The following is an 18,135-nucleotide window of genomic DNA, read 5'->3' as shown; positions in this document are numbered from 1 at the left end:
AGTGCCCTGCAGCAAGGCCAGGTTTTTGTTCCTGGCTGTATCTAAGTGAAATACCCTACTGTAATATCCTTCTGTCTCATTGTCCCAGTAGTGAAGGGAAATAAAAATAAACCAACTCCATTTGTCTTCTCAGCATCGGTATTAAGTGGGCACAGCACCAAGCCTGGCAGAACTCAAGAAGTGATTGGACAATATTCTTGGGTACATGGCTTGGTCTTAGGGCTGTCCTGTGCAGGCCCAGGAGTTGGAATTCAGTGATCCTTGTGGGTCCATTCCAACTCTGAGTATTCAATGATTCTATGATCTTTTGCATGTAGAAACTTACAGCCTTTCAGATCACTTCCCTCTCTCAAATATGGCTGAAGGGAAGCTAAAAAAGCTTAATGGCCTGACATCACAAAGAACTTGCTTCCTTAGAAAAGCCTCCTTGGAAAAAATCCAGTTTCATCTTCCCTTCAGAAAATGTAGGCAGGATTCAGGAGAGATTAAAATATATATATATAGCAGCAGAAAGCTGAAAGTGGCAGCAGGTGGCTGGAAAGCTGCAGGGAGGAGGGGAAAGCAGGAATGTCTGGTCAGAAGCCAAGGCAGGGACAAGTCTGCACAAATCCTGTGTCACTGGGTGGTTTGGCAGCAGCTACTTTGGTCTTCAAAGAGCTGCTGCCAACTGAAAGGGATAATGCTTGACCACTTCACATTCTGTTTCCTGTCGCAAATCCAGAGGACAAGAGAAATCCATACATCTTTTGCTGCTTTCTTTCTGTGTTTCCAGTGTTAACACATCTCCATGCCCCGTCCACTTCCTGTTTGCTGTTTCAGAGTTAAGCCGAGTCCATGTGTGATGATGGTGAGCCTTACATCAGTCAGTGAGTGGCAGAGGTTTAGGCTGCCAGGTGTGCTGTGTGACTGCCTTCCTCCTTCACCTCTCCCAGGTCACATTGCAGTGGCTGAAGTCCTGCTGGAGCACAGGTTTGATGTGTGACAGCAGCAGCTCACAGAAATGTACTTTGGAGTCCTGCATGAGAATGAAGATGCATGGGTTTAAATGAAGTAACTTGAGATTCAGTTTAGTTTTGTCTCCAAAGCCCAACACAAGCCTGAAGACTAAAAGCTGCTGGCAAATTTAAAAGTGTGAAGGGAGACGTTTGGTAGTGAAGATGTTTCTCTGAAGAGTGAGTTCCCCTAGGACTGCTTTGTAGAAAATCTGTGAGACATCCCAGGACAGAAGTCCTCTCTCTCTGTCCCAGGTAGTGTTCCCAAGCAGGAGATCAGTGTTGTCCTTCAGCTGTCACATTCCCCCATGTGCCATCACTTTGCAGAAATTTTGTCGTGTGAGGCTTGGGGCAATTTACTTGTGTGTCTTTGCACAATTAAAGGTCAAATGCCACCCTCCTTTTAAAACATCCATGGTTTTAAACTGAAAACGGAGAGATTTAGGTTAGATGTTAGGAAGAAATTCTTTACCCAGTGTGGTGAGTCCATGGGCATGAGGCTGGATGCAGAAGGTGAGGGCTGAGGATGACACCAGCATCTGTGCCTCACAGAAATGCTCCTCTCACCATTCAATTGCCACATAATTTCAAATGCATCTTTAGCTGACTGAGGGAGAGGTTTTGCCTAAATTGGGAGATGTTTGTAAATCCTTTGTTGGATTTTCTGGATGAGGTTGATATATAGGGGAAGAGCTCTCAGCTGGGTAATGATGCCTCAAGTACTCCCAGACCAAGCCTGGCAACTCTGCCACATTCAGAGAAGTCTCTGAAACACAGTAGATGCCAGGGCTGACAAATTAACAGCAAAACTGGACTTGTTGGTCAGCAAGGAAAGAAGCCAACAGTATGTTCTACGTGTTTTTTCTTTGTAAATTCCCCAAATAGGTAATTTTCCACACTCCTCTGGCTGCCATTAAGATAAGCTCAGCCACTTTGACAAGTTCTTGGGTTTCTGTCAACAAGTTGTCTTGGACTTTTTTTCAGTCCTTTTCACTAATGACTTCTGTTTTGCCACTTTTTCAGTTTGTTTCTTATGGTAGGATATCCAGAAACAACTCCCTAAAATTATCAGAGTAAATAGGTTCAGGAAAGCATGAGGCATCCCATTCAAAATTTGATAAATGGACTATACCCACACCTCTCACAGAGTCTAGGATGGAAATTACACTTTAGACATTTCTTTGAACATGCTATAAAAAGTTTTACCAATATTCCTTCAGAAAAATATAAACAGGAAAGCAGCATAAAGCTTTCCCCAGAAGAGGCTAATTAGGAGATACAATGGAAATATTAGGCAGAAGTCCTTGATTAGAAGGGAGAAGGAAACAAATATTCCATATCTCAGTGTAATGATCTAGTGCTTAATCATAGGAAATGAGAATCAGATAAACAGGAAAAAGAGGAAGGAGCTGGCAGTGAAAGTAAGGTGGGGAAAGACCAGATCACTCAGAGCAACTACTCTGGGAGGCTCTGATTGACATCATTAACAATAGGGGCAGGAAAACAAGTTTAAAGAGGACTTAATTTCAGGTAAATCTTGGGTCAAATGAGAATAATTAGCTATCCATCAACTCTTGTGGAAAAAAGAAAACGTTGGCTTAATTTTAATGACATTTTCATTGCTTCATTTATGTAACTATGCTCCTTTATTGCCCTCCACATATATATTGTGTATATAAATTAACACATTGGATTTTTCATGCGCAAATTTTGATCAGTTACAAAGCAAACTCTGAATAATCCAAGATGTGACATGCTCTGTCAATCAGGTTCTTTGCAGTGCTTTGCAGACCAATGTGCTTAATTGGAGATATTAACAGAACTCCAGTTTACAAGTCCATTGAGTTGCCTGCCACAGTTTAGGATGTAGTGGCATGTAGGATGTAGGGACTTCCTCCCCTGACTGACAGTACCCAAGAAAGCAATATTATGGGGAAAGTAACCAAAGTGAATCATGAGTTTGTACTAATGCAGCTCCTGTTTTGTGGGTCACCGGGTTAGTTTTTTGGGGTTTTTTAATGCATTTCCTTTCTTTCCCCAAGTCTCACAGGACTCTCTTGATGATTCTCTCCAGCCCATTTCACTACAACTTCCTCTAACCATCCCGAGAGTGCTCCTGCTTTGTACTGGTAACTCATAAGTGCATTACTCAGCAGCAATCTGTGCTCCAACCTGATCAGTGGCAGGGCAGGTGATCAGATCAGCTGGGCTGGATCCTCAGATTTCCTCTGCCACTGCCAGATATGGCTTATTCCACCATCTCTCTGCAGTGAAGGAAGATGCTGTTCTCTCGGTAGCTGACCTTTTCTGCACAAAGGTGACATTATGACTCTTCCCCTGCTTTCTTCCCACACCCACGTTTACAGGGCCATTTACTATTCCTTCCTCCAGCATGATTAAAAGAACCAGTCTTTCTTTGTGACAATATTGAACATTGTTATCAAGTCATCTTGTCTCACAATTACTGCAGCTTTTATCCTCTGTAACCTCTGCAACCACTGCACTTGCTAATAGTTCATCTGAAGAAGGCTGTTGGAACATCTTTCTTCTTTTGATTGGCTTTGAGGTTGAAAACACTTCATCGTGACCTAATACTTTGATCTTGTATTACAACATAAAAGAGACAAATGTTTTGAGTGTATCAGAAGAAGAAGATGATTTCTGTGTTAAGCCATTGGGCATCAGAGAGGCATTAACATTTGTTACAGAGGAAATATTTACTTGTGTTTTATACAGATTTTAAGTATTTATCTACTGCTCTGTAAATGGACTCTCTGGTTCTAAAAACAAAAACCTGACTTGATGTCTTCCTGGCTGTTGATTTCTGACTTAGAGAACTGAAACTCCAGAAGTCTCAAATGCTCTTCCACGTTACATTGCATTCAAAACTGCCAGCAGGATGGGACAAGTAGGACACTGAATGTCCTGGGCAAGCTAATGGAGAGGCTGGTAAAAAGTTCAATTGTTAAGGGCTGAATGCGGTACTGTAGAAGACACTTTATAGAAGAGAGCTTTTTCAAAACAAGGAAAGCTGGTTTCAGTCTTTGAAGAGCTTACACATCACACTGATAAAGAAAATCGTGTTGATGCCATCAAAGTCCAAGGGGCATCATGCAGGGCTTCGCTGACGCTGGGCTGCCTTTTGCAGTATTCCTAACTCCCAGGTGCAGTGGATGAGGACAGGCACCAGCCCGTCCCGGCGGGCAGCCGCAGGGAAGCCCGGCCGCCTCGCACCGTCTCGGTTAAAGTTTCACCGCTCTCGCTCAGCTGCGCGGCGAGTTCTCCAGTGATCCGAAGGAAAAACTACCAAGGCCTGAAGGCATCCAGCTGACCGACAAAGAGGCTGCAGAGGCCAGTCAGGCGGTAAACCTGGAGGTTTGGAACTGGAAGAAGGGGAAACATGATCTGCCGGGGGTGGGGTGGGAAGGGGCCGTTTCCCACACAACCGGCGGAGACACCCCCGGTGAGGGGGACAGGACAAAGGGGGCTGCCCGATCCCCTCCGGCTGCCTTTGCCGGAGGAGGAGCGGCGGGGCGGGCAGCAGCAGGGTCCCGGGCAGCCCCCGCCCCTCACAGCGCGGCCCCGCTCCCCTCGCGGGGCGGGGAAGGATCCCGTGGTGCGGGGCGGCGCGAGGCGTTCCCCGCGGGAAAGCTCGGCCGAGCGCCCGTGAGGGGCTGCCGGCATGTCGGCACCGCGCTGCCCGCAGTGCGCCCAGCCCTGCGCGTCGCCGCGGCTGCTGCCCTGCCTGCACTCGCTGTGCGAGCCCTGCCTGCGCCGCCTCGGGCCGCCGGAGGGGCCCGGCGGCCGGGCGGTGCCTGACGTGCGGCCTCCGCCTCTGCCGCTTCTGCTGCCGGGCGCACAGGTGAGGGGCGGCGGGGGGCGGCGGGAGGGCGCAGCGGGAAGGGCACGCAGGGCGAGCCAGGGCAGGAGCTGGCCTGTCTCCCGGCTTTTACCCTCCCAGGGCTCACCAGCCCTGCCCAGAGGATGTCCTGTACTCGGGTGGGGACAAGCAAGTTGCTAGTCCCGGCTTTTACCCTCCCAGGGCTCACCAGCCCTGCCCAGAGGATGTCCGCAGGGATGCTCTGTACTCGGGTGCGGACGAGCAAGTTGCTAGCGTAGAATATCTGGAGTTAGAAGGGACCCATAAGGATCGTGGACCCCAAGACAGCCCCAGGAATCTCATGAGCCTGTGAGTGTTGTCCAAACACTTCTTGAACTTCCTGGGAATAGGTCCATCAGCCGTGTTATTGGCCATTGAGTCCAAAATCAAGCCACCCTTTGCCTGTAGTGGTGTGCACATGCTGGTTAGCATCACAGTTTGGTGTCACTGGGCAGCAGGCATGGGTATGGGCAGGTACTAGAAGGACAAGACCCTCACATGTTGTACTGTCCCACTTTGGAAAAGACACATCTCCCAAAGGAAAAGGGGACCTTAAGTTGCTGCTCTGCCTCTCTCCGTCTGCAGGACCATTTACTGTGTGTTTGTGTAAAAGCACCCTTAGGCAAACTGAAAGTCCTGTGGAAGTCCTGCCTAGTATGGTTGCTGCCTGCTGATAATCAAGCCATGTGCTTGCCTGATACGTGTTGTAGAATTATTGCAGAAACAAGAGGTAACTGCAGCAGAGTTAAGAGTCAAAGAGGAGAGGGGTGCAGTGGCCTGTAAGCCAGGCAGAGGACAGACAGCACTACAGAACAAAAGTGATGTAAAGCCTAAATGGCCTTCTAAAGCAAGGAGGTGACAGGCAGGGTCAAAAAACACCCAACAGCACAAGCCAGGGAAGCCTCAGCCTGGGTTAAGCAACTCAGCCTATTCCCTCCATGTGTGCTGCTCCTTTCTGCTTGGTTAGCAAATTCTTTCCCCAGAAGGAACTGAGATATATTCCTCCCTGCCCTGCCCCCCTGCACATACTGGTGCCTGTGGGGAAAATGGTTTAGGCTCTTAGTTACCTTTCCACTCCGGGTGTAATTTTCAGCATACCATTCCGATTAGCTAATGCCTCGTGCCCCATGGAGCTGCTGAGGAGTGATAAGAGACCTTGAATAGCAGCCTGCTGCTCTGCCAGGGATAACTGCAGAAGGGAGCAAGCAGCAGAAAATTTGTCCCTGTGACCCACTTCCTGTAGTATTTACTGCTATCATTTTTTCACCCCACTGACATCTACAGACTCTCACTTGTTTCAGTTGATGTCAGAGGTCTAAGGAAACATTTTGAAACAGAACAAGGTCTAAGGAGAACCATTTTGAAAGGATTTCCTGGTGTGTAGGGAAGGTTTCTATGGTTCCGAGTGCCATGGTTGTGCTCCTTGGAGCAAGTGAGAGAGATCTTAGGCTGAAGTCACGCAGCACTGGAAGGCTTTGAAAATGTGGTGGATCTAAGGGAGTTTACTGGGAAGCAAAAGGAGAAGCATAAGAACCTGTGGTGAGGTTGCTTTGTGTTACCAGAGCAACTCTGCAGAGCTTGGTCCTCGGAGTATGTCTCTGGTTATGTCTTGGAGCTCCCATTGCGACTGCCACAAGTCATTAGTGCAGGAGACAAGTAAGGACAGGGGAGTTTTACATCCTTCTCAAAAACTAACTCCCAGTGTCCAAAACAGCAGAGAATGGAAATGTTCTGGTGCTGCCCTGTGACATGGTAGATGTCTAGGTTATAACAGGTTCTTTGTCTCCCATCCTTGGTCTCTTCTGAGCGGGACCTAACCTGGCAACCAGAAGGAAGCCGAGTTTGACTTTTGGAATATTAAATGTTTTACTGTTTGACTGTCTTCTGGCAGTGGCCTGAACTAGATTTTCCTCTAAGGGATAGTAGAGCTCACTTGCCCTGTATGTGAAATCTGTGCTGACCATGCAGTCAGGGAGGCTCTGGGAGCCTGGGAGCAGCCCCTAATGAGCTCCTCCTTTGTGTGGAGCCTAGTTCTTGGGAGGGCACAAGTCCTTTTGGGGAATTTCAGTGGAGACAGGAGGGAGCAGTGCACACTACAACTTACAGCCCGTTGCAAATAGGCATTTGCAAAGGGTCTCAATTTTTGTGTTTTGTATCCAACATGCATAAAGTGATTGGTGTTTGCTCCTGCCTAGGAGACAGAAGAAAACGGCCTCCCATGCTGTGACAGAGCTGGAGAACAGCAAGGATTGCAGCCAGGGCGGGAAGCCTCTCCTGTGCCCCTCCCATCCCACAGAGGAGCTGCAGCTGTTCTGCGAGCAGTGTGACCAGCCCGTGTGCCGGGACTGCCTTCTGGGCAGACACCGTCAGCACCCCTGTGACCTCACCAGCAATGTCATCCACAGGCACGGGGACGCCCTGCGGGAGCTGCTGAGGAGCAGCCAGCAGCACATGGACACCCTGGAGGATGTGCTGAGCCAGGTGGATGAGATGGGCAGTGCTGTCCGCAGTCGCGCAGAGGCTGTGGCCACAGAGATCTGCCTGTTTGCTCGGGGCTACGTGAAGGCGATTGAAGAGCACCGGGACCGGCTGCTGAAGCAGCTGGAGGACTTGAAGGTGCAGAAGGAAAACCTGCTGCACTTGCAGAAGGCCCAGCTGCAGCAGCTGCTGCTGGACATGAGGACAGGCGTGGAGTTCACGGAGCACTTGCTGATGAGCGGCTCAGACATGGAGATCCTCATCTCCAAAGGGGTGGTGTCCAGCCGTCTCACAAAGCTCAACAGCACTGCCTACAGCACCCACCCCAGTGTGGATGACAGGATCCAGTTCTCCCCCCATGAGAGGGCAGGGCAGTGTTGCGGCTATGAAGTTTTGGGGGCCATTCTCAATAAAGTGGTTGATCCAACCCGATGTACCCTGCATGGGGAAGGTAATGGAGTGCTGTGCAGCAGCTGAATGGGAATGCACCAATCCCTGAAGTCACCCCTCTGCTCTCTGTACCCACATGGTGTGCAGGTTCTGGTGTTGTTGGCTCCCTGCTGTCCAGGCATTGACCAGGGCAGAGGTGCTGAAGTCACCCCTCTGCTCTCTGTACCCACATGGTGTGCAGGTTCTGGCATTGACCAGGGCAGAGGTAAAGCCCCAGCAGAGGTTGCATTGCCTGCCTATGGGAGCTATGGGAACCAGGCAGCTTTTCTCATCCAGATGTGCAGAGCATATGGCACTGCTCTCCACAACATCACCAGCCTCAGCATGAGGCTGAGGGTCAAGGAGGACTCACTCAGGGAATGGCAATGGCACTTGCAATAGCAGAACACGATGATTAGCTGGTGGTCCAAGCTGCTCTGCAGCATGAGCCCAGGCAGATCCCCTTTGAGGCTGATTAAGTTTTTCCCATTACCGCTTCTGCTGAGATTGCTATAGGAATACCTGGCAATACCTTGATGGTTTTATGGATATTTGCTCACTAAGGACTTGGAGCCGGGCCAGCAAACAGATAATGTTCAGACCATCCCACAGAGCACAGCCACCTCTGGTCAGTAATGGTCTGTGCAGGGCAAATGAGACAGACCCAGAGCTTGTTCAATCCCTTCTGTGCCAAACTGTAGGGGTTGACTTCTCTGGGGCACAGTGGGGTGCTGTTCCTTCTTCCTCTAGGATGCATGGTGCATCTTAGGGCCTTCTGGGAATGTGTCAGCTGGGCTTAGAGTGACAGGCAAAAAGACCCCCGTGGTCTGTACAGATCTCTGGGCTAAACCTGCAGACATCTCTCAGAACCTATGGCTTCCACTCTCTCCTGGTACCCAGTCCTATATTGACTGTTCCCTGTGAGTGGAAGGAGCTGTAAACCCTGGAAGCAAAGTCCTGGCTGTGCTCTGATGGGGCTGCAACTCTGCTAAATAGGTGGGAGGTGGCAGTCATGGCTTGATTTGAATCCTTTGTAGTTCTGTTTCTTTCTGGTTTGGTGTTTGTTTTTTTTCCCCAGATCTCCACAGTGCCCGTCAGAACCAGCTGAGTGGCTTTACCCTGCTGTGCAAGGACACTGCAGGGGAGCGCATGGGGCGGGGAGGAGAGGCTGTGCGGGTCACCATCACCCACAAGGACAAGAGGGACTGGTGGGTACCTCACCCAGGAAATCCCTGTCTTAGCCTTTCTGCCTCCCTTATCCTGGCTCCCTGCTTGCTTAGGTGGGTGGGATAATGTGCTTCAGCACGTGGGTCAGAATCTGTAGAGGAAAAGGCACTACTCTTTCTCCCACACTGCTTCCTAGTGGTTGTGTTTGGCTGGACAGTGATTGCTGGGATTTGTATTAAGTCTTTGGGTGATTTGAGCTTCTTAAAGGGTTCAACTCCCTGTGTGTGTTGCTAGGCAGAGGGAGCTGTTGTTCCTTCTCACTCCTCCCAGCAGACACTGGGGCTCCTGCTTTTGTTAACACCTAATCCCTAAGTCATTGCAACCCCTGTATGACAGTCACAAGTCAGACAGTTCACCAGGACCATAAGCCTCTGACAGCTGATGGAAGTGCCTTCTTCATGTTCTGGAGGAAGAGTCTGTGTTGTGGTTTCATCCTTTTTCCTGTAGTTGCAAGCGTTGGGTACTGTAACATGTTTGAAGGTTATCTAGCAAAACCAGGAAAGGTTGCACTTGAGCTTCTCAGTGTTTCCACAAGGAAAATGACCAACCAGAAAAAAAATTATAACTATTTCCAAACCACACTTGTCACTAAAGAGTAGCCAGGCACAAAAGCAAACCCAGTTGGGGGTTAGTTTTTAGCTGATTTTAGTTAGTTTTAGTTAGTTTTTAGTTAGTTTTCTAGCTACTATATTGTTTTATAGTAGCTGGAATCAGATGCCGGCATTAATTTATTCCAGGAACACTCGTGGTGGGATGACCTGATGAAAAAAAGGGACAGGATGCTAAAACCCTTTGCTATGTTGACAAAGCACACAGAAGCAGTGCTGGCTGCACAAATGCTTATCAATAGAGCATCATTGTCCAAGAGTATTGTTCCAATGTACCTTCTTTCCATAAGTGCACCTATAATGTAGGAAGGTGCATGCCTGAGGGGTTTCTGGATTTCTCTTGGTGGGGTAGAGGTTGCTGTAGCCACATTAACTCCATTTCATGCTCTTGGCTGTATGCAGTTGCTGAATGGGTTGCTGAAAGCTGTCTGGCTTTGCTTTGAGGCACAACAGCTGCAGAAGAGCATGAAGTATCACCACACAGTTCATGGCAGGAAATTATGTAGGCAGCTGTATTGATGTGAAGTGTTGGGGGTGGGGAATACGGATTATAAACTGTCATGTCATGGGGCTCGGGAGACTAATTAGTAGGGTTAGTAGGGATTAGCAAGAACACCTTCCTCTATGCAGAGCTGCCTGATAATTGTCTATGAAAAGCTTTTCATCTTCCTGTGGAGCAGGCAATTTATCCTCGAGTAACCAGCTGAGGCTTTTTCTCTAGCACTCTGTTCACCAGAATTCCTTGTGAAACACAAGGAGCTTCACTAGGAAGAGGGAGAGTTTACCAGCAAGGACCTAGAACTCCACAGTATTGAAGGAAAGAGTTGGGGTCAGTGCAGTTAGGAGAGTGGTTAAAGTGATTCAAACCTACCCTATTATATCCTGTCTTCTTAATAGGTTTTTTGTGGGCAACTGCTTGCTGAAGCTGTGAATTTACCCCCTTTCTGTGGGCTCTTATCTGATGGGATAATCTGAGTTGCAAGTGTGCTGTGTGTCATCTTCTGCCTTTTTGGTGTGCAGGTTGCTACAAATCCTTGCAGTGCAACTGGCTTTGTGTGACTTCCTTTGTATGGTGATTGCAGCTTCCAGCAGCAGGGGTGTGTGAAAGCCACTCTAGGCCAAACTCTGGTTTACATTTAAAGCAATTTTCTGCCAGTCACTGACCTCTTGGGTTTCTCTCCACTGTTCACAGTGAAGTCAAGCCAACAGTGTGTGATAATGGTGATGGGACCTACTGTATTTCCTACAGCCCTGAGGAGCCAGGCTTGTATGCTGTCTGCGTCTGTGTGAAAGGGCAACATGTGCAGGTAGCATTTCTTGTTTCTCTTGCACTGCTTCTTCTTTACCTACTTTTCTTTTCTTAGGTATTTAAATCTGTCTAAGGATTACTTCTACCACATAGCAGTTTAAGGCTGTGCTTAGTGATCTGTGACTGACAGAGTCACCCAGATGGTGTCTGAGAATGCAAATGCATCTGACAGCACCCATTGCAGCAGCCTCTCTGTTTGCTTGTCCTCTGCAGGGCTCTCCCTTCACTCTGATGGTGAAGCACAAGTTCCGTGAGCACCAGGGGGTGTTTCACTGCTGCACCTTCTGCTCCAGCGGAGGCCAGAAAGCCGCTCGCTGTGCCTGTGGTGGGACCATGCCAGGTGGGTGTTCAGCTCTCCCCACGCTGCTGGGATCGGGAGGATTTGTTGCACTGGGTCCTCTCTAGTGGATAGAGGTGTGAGGAGATTCTCTCACCCAACTCCCCCTTGGACATGCACCAGGAATGTGGTGAGCTCTGTGTACACACGTTCTGATGGGGTGACTGCAGCAGGGAGAAATGCAGCAGGACACACGAAGGGTTTTCTTCAGGGCTTTATGGCACATCCCATAGACAGAGACCTGAGCCAGCTGTGCAAGAGGTGGGGCAGGGCACCTCAGCCTTTCAGCCCTTCTGAGTGAGGCTGGGCAGCATTGCACCTACAGTGTTCCTGTTCCAGTGCTGGCATGTTGGGAGCTTGTGAGCTGTGTCACACAGTGACCACCTCTGGAGAGGCCTCACTCCATGTTTGGGACAAGAGTTCAACTCCCTTGTTTAATCCCAACCATCTTCCCTGTGCTTCACTTGCACGTGTCATCATGTGTTTTGTGTGTTTTCAGGATAGAACTGACCTCTTCCTTTTTCTGTGCTTGGTCTGTATCTTTGGCCATAGACACAAGCAGCTGGCATGGGGTTCTGGATGCCCATGTATTGCTTTATTCAACAGGCAGGGGGACAGAAAGCCATTATCAGCTTTCCCCAGCTGTTGAGTTGAGTTGTTCCTGGATGCCCATGTATTGCTTTATTCAACAGGCAGGGGGACAGAAAGTATCAGCTTTCCCCAGCTGTTGAGTTGTTTTTTCTTTATGGAGTCCTGGCAATTTTGGCTTTGAATATACTGTGTTCTCATCAGCACACTTTACAGAAGTCCTGTGGCCAAAGCCTGTAACACACTGGGATTATCTGGCCCACTTTGGGTTGAGCTGCTAGTGCCTCTTCTCTTGCAGGTGGGAGCTTTCCCCAGCTGTTGAGTTGTTTTTTCTTTATGGAGTCCTGGCAATTTTGGCTATGAATATGCTGTGTTGTTATCAGCACACTTTAGAGAAGTCCTGGGGCCAAAGCCTATAACACACTGGGATTTTCTGGCCCACTTTGGGTTGAGCTACCTGTTCTCTTGCAGGTGGATACCAAGGCTGTGGCCATGGACACACAGCAAAACTCCTGGATATGGCTTGTGCAGCCTTGGCAAGGCATTTACCAACCCATAGCTGGGGAAATGGCATCTCTGATGAGGAAGAAGAGGCACTTCCCTGGAAGGGCAATTGCCACCCTGCTGCCATCTGCTTGCCTGAGTGAAGCACACACTCTGAATACGTTCCTTTACAAATCACATTTCTGTCACTGAAGCTGGGAACCCCACTGCCCTCAGGGTAACCTTGCCAGTAGATGTGTGTGGCTAGGGGCTCCTAATTCTGCCTGAGGAACTGGACACAAAGGTCCCACTGTTGGTCACTCAGGGAGAGGAATGCTGCTCCACTGTCAACAGCAAGGGCTGAGTCTTGCCTTCTGCATTATGACCACTGGCTTGTAAATAGTAGAAACCTGCACTGTCTGTTTGCTTGCTCTGCCTTAGAAGTCTCATTTGTTTTTTGTTCCTCTTACAAAGCCAGTTTTGGAACTTCTTCCCAGCAAAGAAGATAGATATCCTTTTGCAAATGCTGTTTGTAGCTTTCCATTAATCATCCAGAAAATTTCCCTGCCAAAAAAATCAGGGAAGGCTAGGAAGTTTAAATCTCCAAATTAGACAATTTAAGGTTGCTGAGTCTGAAATTTCAAAGCTAAAGTTTAGTTTGAGTTAGCCATTAATGGAACAAATAGTAACTCATTCTCATCCTCTCTATGTACAGAGCCAATGTTCAATGTAGAATGTGATGTAAACCAAAATGCCTAATTTTTTGTGTCTCTAATTCTTTCCACCCACCCCTTAGGTGTGTTGTTTTTTCTCAGAGCCTCCATGCTGTCTTGCAGAGGGTACACATAAGGACAGCACTACCTTCTAGGCATGCAATTTCTGACTAAAAACGTCTTAGTCCTCTCAGACAGAGGAATGTGTTTTCTCTTTGTGTTAGGTATCCCTTACACACCCTGTCGCTGATGTTTTCCAAGAAGCTGTCTGTCAGAATTGCACCAAAAATTGAAATTTAAACCCTTCAAGGAACTGCAGCTCTCCATCTGACATGGGAAGAGCAGTTTTTGGGCGGCTGGGGTCAGGCCCTGGTGTTGACTTTTTCTCCTTGTTAGACTTGAAGGCCCAGTTGGTCCCAGGGATTAGGAAGTATTGGCCAGCTACTGCAGTGTGCTTGGTGTTGGTTGTACATGAGGATATCTTGGATCGGGGGACAATCTTGAATGGGGACATCTTGATAAAAGACATTAAATTACCTTAGTCACTTTGGGGGGGGGGGGAGGGTCCTGGGCCAGAGTGTCCTCCCATTATTTGACAGCAGCCTTTGCCCTCAGTCATTATAATTCAGAGTACTTTGCAAATGAATGCATCCTTCTGATCTGCTGGAGTCTGATATTGGACCCCAACATTCATTCCCAAGATAGGCTTCCAGTGCTGTGTTGGTAAACACCTGGGTCAGAGGGTGCATGGGGAAGTGTAGTTAGTCTGCTGGGCTATATGATGTTATTTCTGTCCAGCTGGTCCTTGAGGTAATAAAGGTATTTTCAAGACAGACATGAATGCAGTGCTGACAGGACTGCATTGGTAGATACTGATATTTTTCTTTTCCCAGGACAAAAGCTCTTGATAAAATTGCCTGTCTCCAAAATTTGGGAAAAAAAATGAACATGAGGAGGGGCTTTTGGGGTCAAGAGAAGAGAATTTACTCCCTTTATAGGGAAAACAGTATAGCTGGAAGAGAAACCATGAAGAAAAAGAGACTGTGGTAAACCTGGAAGGATGCCTGGAGCCTGAAGGCCTCCATGTAGGGTACTTCCAGAGTCAGGGTCAGGCTAAGGTATCTCTCCTTTGAGAGGCAAAGCACTCTGGTGACATGATTGCACTTGTGCCACCAGTGTCTATTTTGTCCCAGAAGATCTCAGGAGCAGAGCAGATTCTGGCTCAGATGGACTTCTTTTTCCCACAGCAGAAGGTGGTTCACAGGGGTGCACCACCTGATGGGAATGCCATGTCAGGACAGAGCCGTGTGCAGTGTGAAGGACGTCATGTGTTTGCAGCCCAGGGTGGCTCAGCACCTTCCTCTTTTGAGAAGTGAGGGCTTGTTCTGGGTGCTGCTGCTCCCAGCTTCCCTTCACAGGCGGGTGAAGCTGAGGACAGATACTGCCAATAAGGCAATGTCAAGTTCTCCTTACAGATCACTGGTGTTGTCATTTGTTCCCTCTCTCAGTGATGTCATTGTTACAGATGTGGGGTCATAAGGCTGGAAAGATGTTCTTCATTTTGGGTCACACCCCAAGAAAAGCTTTCATCTCTTTCAGCTTGGTGGCTGCCTACACCTCTGTGGAACACTGTCAAACTTGGCTTCGGGTCAGCTTGCCACAACTCCATCTTCTCCTTCACCGGTAGCTCCTGCAGCATTCCAGTAACACTGAAATAAGGTGTGAACTTCCCATAAGCAGGGGAACTCTTCTGTAGGGTACCACCAGCTGCTGGGCCCAGCAAAGCTAGTAGCACTTGTGCCTGCTGTTGCCTTCTCCTCAGTGAAGGCAGCTGATGTGTCCCAGGTGTTCACCAGCTCTCACAGACCATGTGGGACCAGATCCTGCTGTCACATTTGGTTGGATTTGGTAATAAATTCAAGATTGGTAAGAGCTGGGCAGATCATGTAGTCACAGATTGGTTTCTTTGGGAACTATCCTGACCACTTCTTGGGTTTTTTTGCAGTAGGAGAATACAGACAGGAGAAGGTTCCAGCATGAACTGCTCAGAAACGAATGTGGTGCTGCCCTGGGAACAGGACTGGCCCTGGTCCTGCTGGGGCTGCCTGTGCCTGAGAAGCAGACTTGTTGCTCCCATGTAGATGTAACCTGATTGTTGACTGTGCTATGGGGTGTGCTGTGGCTGACCTGGAGTTAACTGGAGCGGAAAGGGGACACCTTGTCCGCCCACTGCACACTCAGCTGTAAATCAGGTGTCACCACAGCCATTACTCAAGTGTCACCGAGGGCAACAGGATATTTCTCAATGTGCATTTCCCACCAGGCCACTGTGGCCTAGAGCTATTCTTAGCTTGTTTTACTGTACTGCTAAATTATGAGAGGCTTAATAATCAGCAGAATGCTGACAAATAATGATTTTTTTTTTAATAATTATCACCACTGACCAGTATTGATTGGTCTTGATTTTAACCTCTGGTTATTGCCAATAAAGTAGTTTGGTTTTTTTAGGTGCTGGACTGTTCCCAGTTCCTCTGGGCATCCTCAGCTCTGCACGGGAAAGCTGTTCACTCCCACTAACCATCCAAACTTGCTGGAGATAACTACAGACTGTCAAAAATCCCCTTTTTCCCATACTTCCCGGAGCACAGTCCAGATGTAGATGTCAGGATATGCAGGTTCCCTTTTGGGAAACTGAACATGGTGGTGCAAGCTGCCTTCCCTTCTCTTTCACAACCTCTCTGCCCTTCTCAACCTGTTATGCCCAAGAGCTGCTCATCCTGCCCCAAGCCTCATCTGAAACCAAGCTCAGAGGGAAGGACTTGCAGGGCCTTGCAAGTGCCAGTTTCTTTCCTTTACATGCTCCAAAGTGCACCACCCTGGCAGACCTAAGAGCAGCAGGAACTTGCCTTGGGGGAGGGTGAGAGGTGTTTGGCCTGAAGGAGTTCAGTGGGATTAAACAGCAGTCAGAAAAGGGGCTGCTGCCAAACCTGTGTGGCTCTGAGAGCACTGCTGAGCTTGTAGGAGCCTCTTAGCACAGCACAGAGAGGCAGGGGAGACAGTGCAAATGGGGCCAGGAGAGGCACCCTCAGGTGGAACCTCTGCCCAGTGCCAAGAAAGTGGTTGGAGATTTTTGTAGGGAGACCTGAGCTAGTCCTGGTTATGACACAGCCCCTCAGGGATGGGTAAGCTGCAGATCACCTGGGACACTTGTGCATTCAGATCCCAGGATTAGCTGGCTACCAACCACGAGCTGTAATATTTTTGTCTTATTTAAGACATGTTTCTTAAATGGATGTGAAGGAGGTCTCTCCTGTTGCTCAGCTGGCTACCAACCACGAGCTGTAATATTTTTGTTTTAAATAAGACATGTTTCTTAAATGGATGTGTAGAAGGTCTCTCCTGTTGCCTCGGTGTCTAACCAGGCCTCCCTGCTTATGACTGCCCTGGGGGTGGGGGGAGTTGAGATGCTCAGAGTTTCCTCATTCCTGAGAGTTCCTTGGGCTCACCACTCCTTAGCTGCATTCAGTTATTTAAGTAGGACAGCCTGGGAGGATGTATCATGCAGCAGACAGGGGCTGTGCTGAACAGTGTGAGGCCTTCAGGAACCTGGTGTTTGACTTGTCTCCGTAGATGCTGTGACCATGGCGTCCCAAGGCCAGGTCATTTTCTGGAGGTATGGTACTACCTGTACTTGCTTTGGCAGAGGAGAGGGAGGGAAATGCATTTTTCAGACTCTTGGGATGTATTACCCTGCTGCCAGGAGCTCTCAAGAGAGCAGTTCTTTGCAGCTTGACTGTACTGCACTCACTGAAACTACTTAAATACCAGTACAGCTTGTTTTATATAATTTGCAAGGCCATGTATGTATCACACACCCATGTGCAGGTCATCAGCTGTAGTCAAGAGGGAGATGCATGTCCTAGAACTCTGCATTTGCTAGAATTTGCTATCCCAGGGTTGAATGCTGTGGTAGACTGGGGTAGCAATGCTTGAGGAAGGGTGTATTCCTTCTGTAGTATTTTGGGGGTTCAATGACTTGAGGAAGGCATCCCTCTTGTACTGGTCCTCAGACAGTTGCTTGAGTTGCTATCACATCAGCTTGCTGTGGGGAGAAAGAAACTGTCCTCCAGAAGTCTCCTTGCAGGAGTAAGAGCTGGGAAGACATTTTCAAAGTGTTTTGTGCCTCATTTCAATTACCCCATTTCCTTTGGAGTTATTGACTGAGTGCTGGTGAACAAAAGTTACAAAAAGAAGTAATGAAAATATCTCTCTCGTATCCTTATCTCCTGATTAGTTGAAAATAACCCCAACCACATGGATAAAAGGGCAAATTTTTCATCCTCTAGTGAACATGAACTGAGCTTTCATGTAAACCTCACTGCTTGAACAAGCTGTGTCTTTCCATCCCAGGTGTGGACTTCCCAGGCTGGAAGGAGACAGAAGTTCCAGTGGTGTGTGAGACAGTCCTGCTGACATTTATTCTGTGAAAATCTTTCAGCTGTTACCAGTATCTGTCCCACTAGAGTAGAACAGCAGTGGGGAGAAGGACAGGCCACATGTGAACAGAAGAGACCTCACACATGAGCCTTGCCACATGGAGCTTCAGGGAAGAACTAAATAGCAATATAATCTGCACCTTTTCACTGACAGAAGTGAGGTTACCTGTAGACACAATGTCAGAGTGTAAATATTCCCTGGGCACTGTATTCCTCATGTGTCTGGAATGCATGCAATAACCAGCTCTGTTATTCTCAAGAGGCAGCCCAGCCAGCCTTTGTCAGGGAAATGAAATAACTGATGGGTGTGAAGAAATGCTCATCTACACTTTGTTGCTGTGAAAACCTTCCTCTTGCTCTGCCAGTGCCTCTGCCTGCCCTGCCAAGCAGCAGCAGTTTACTGGGAAAAGCAGGCTTCCTTCAGGGACATTTGCTCTTCAGGCTAATCCTGAAATGCAGAAACAGACCAGAGAGAGGGGTGAGTTTTCCAGGAAGTTTCAGAGAAGTAGTGGGAGATTTCTGCTGATTTCAGGGAAAACAAAACAAAACAAAACAAGGAAACAAAACCAAAACAAAGAAATCCCCAACAAAAACA

The 18,135-nt window shown here is 48.3% G+C and overlaps 1 protein-coding gene across 1 annotated transcript; it reads left to right on the top strand.

Moving 5' to 3' along the window:
• The first annotated feature begins 4,403 nt into the window (after window positions 1-4,403).
• Window positions 4,404-12,495, top strand: TRIM45 (tripartite motif containing 45). The gene is given in 7 exon segments (XM_039717744.1): window positions 4,404-4,784; window positions 4,786-4,854; window positions 7,068-7,801; window positions 8,858-8,987; window positions 10,807-10,921; window positions 11,137-11,263; window positions 12,320-12,495. Coding segments are annotated over 7 exon segments (1,461 nt in total). The 5' UTR covers window positions 4,404-4,674.
• The last annotated feature ends 5,640 nt before the right edge of the window (window positions 12,496-18,135 follow it).

The sequence above is a fragment of the Passer montanus genome, unplaced genomic scaffold, assembly GCF_014805655.1.
Source record: "Passer montanus isolate IOZ18808 unplaced genomic scaffold, ASM1480565v1 scaffold39, whole genome shotgun sequence".
NCBI classification, from domain to species: Eukaryota; Metazoa; Chordata; class Aves; order Passeriformes; family Passeridae; genus Passer; species Passer montanus.
Note: the sequence above shows the minus strand (reverse complement) of the source record. Positions and strands in the feature narration are given on the sequence as shown.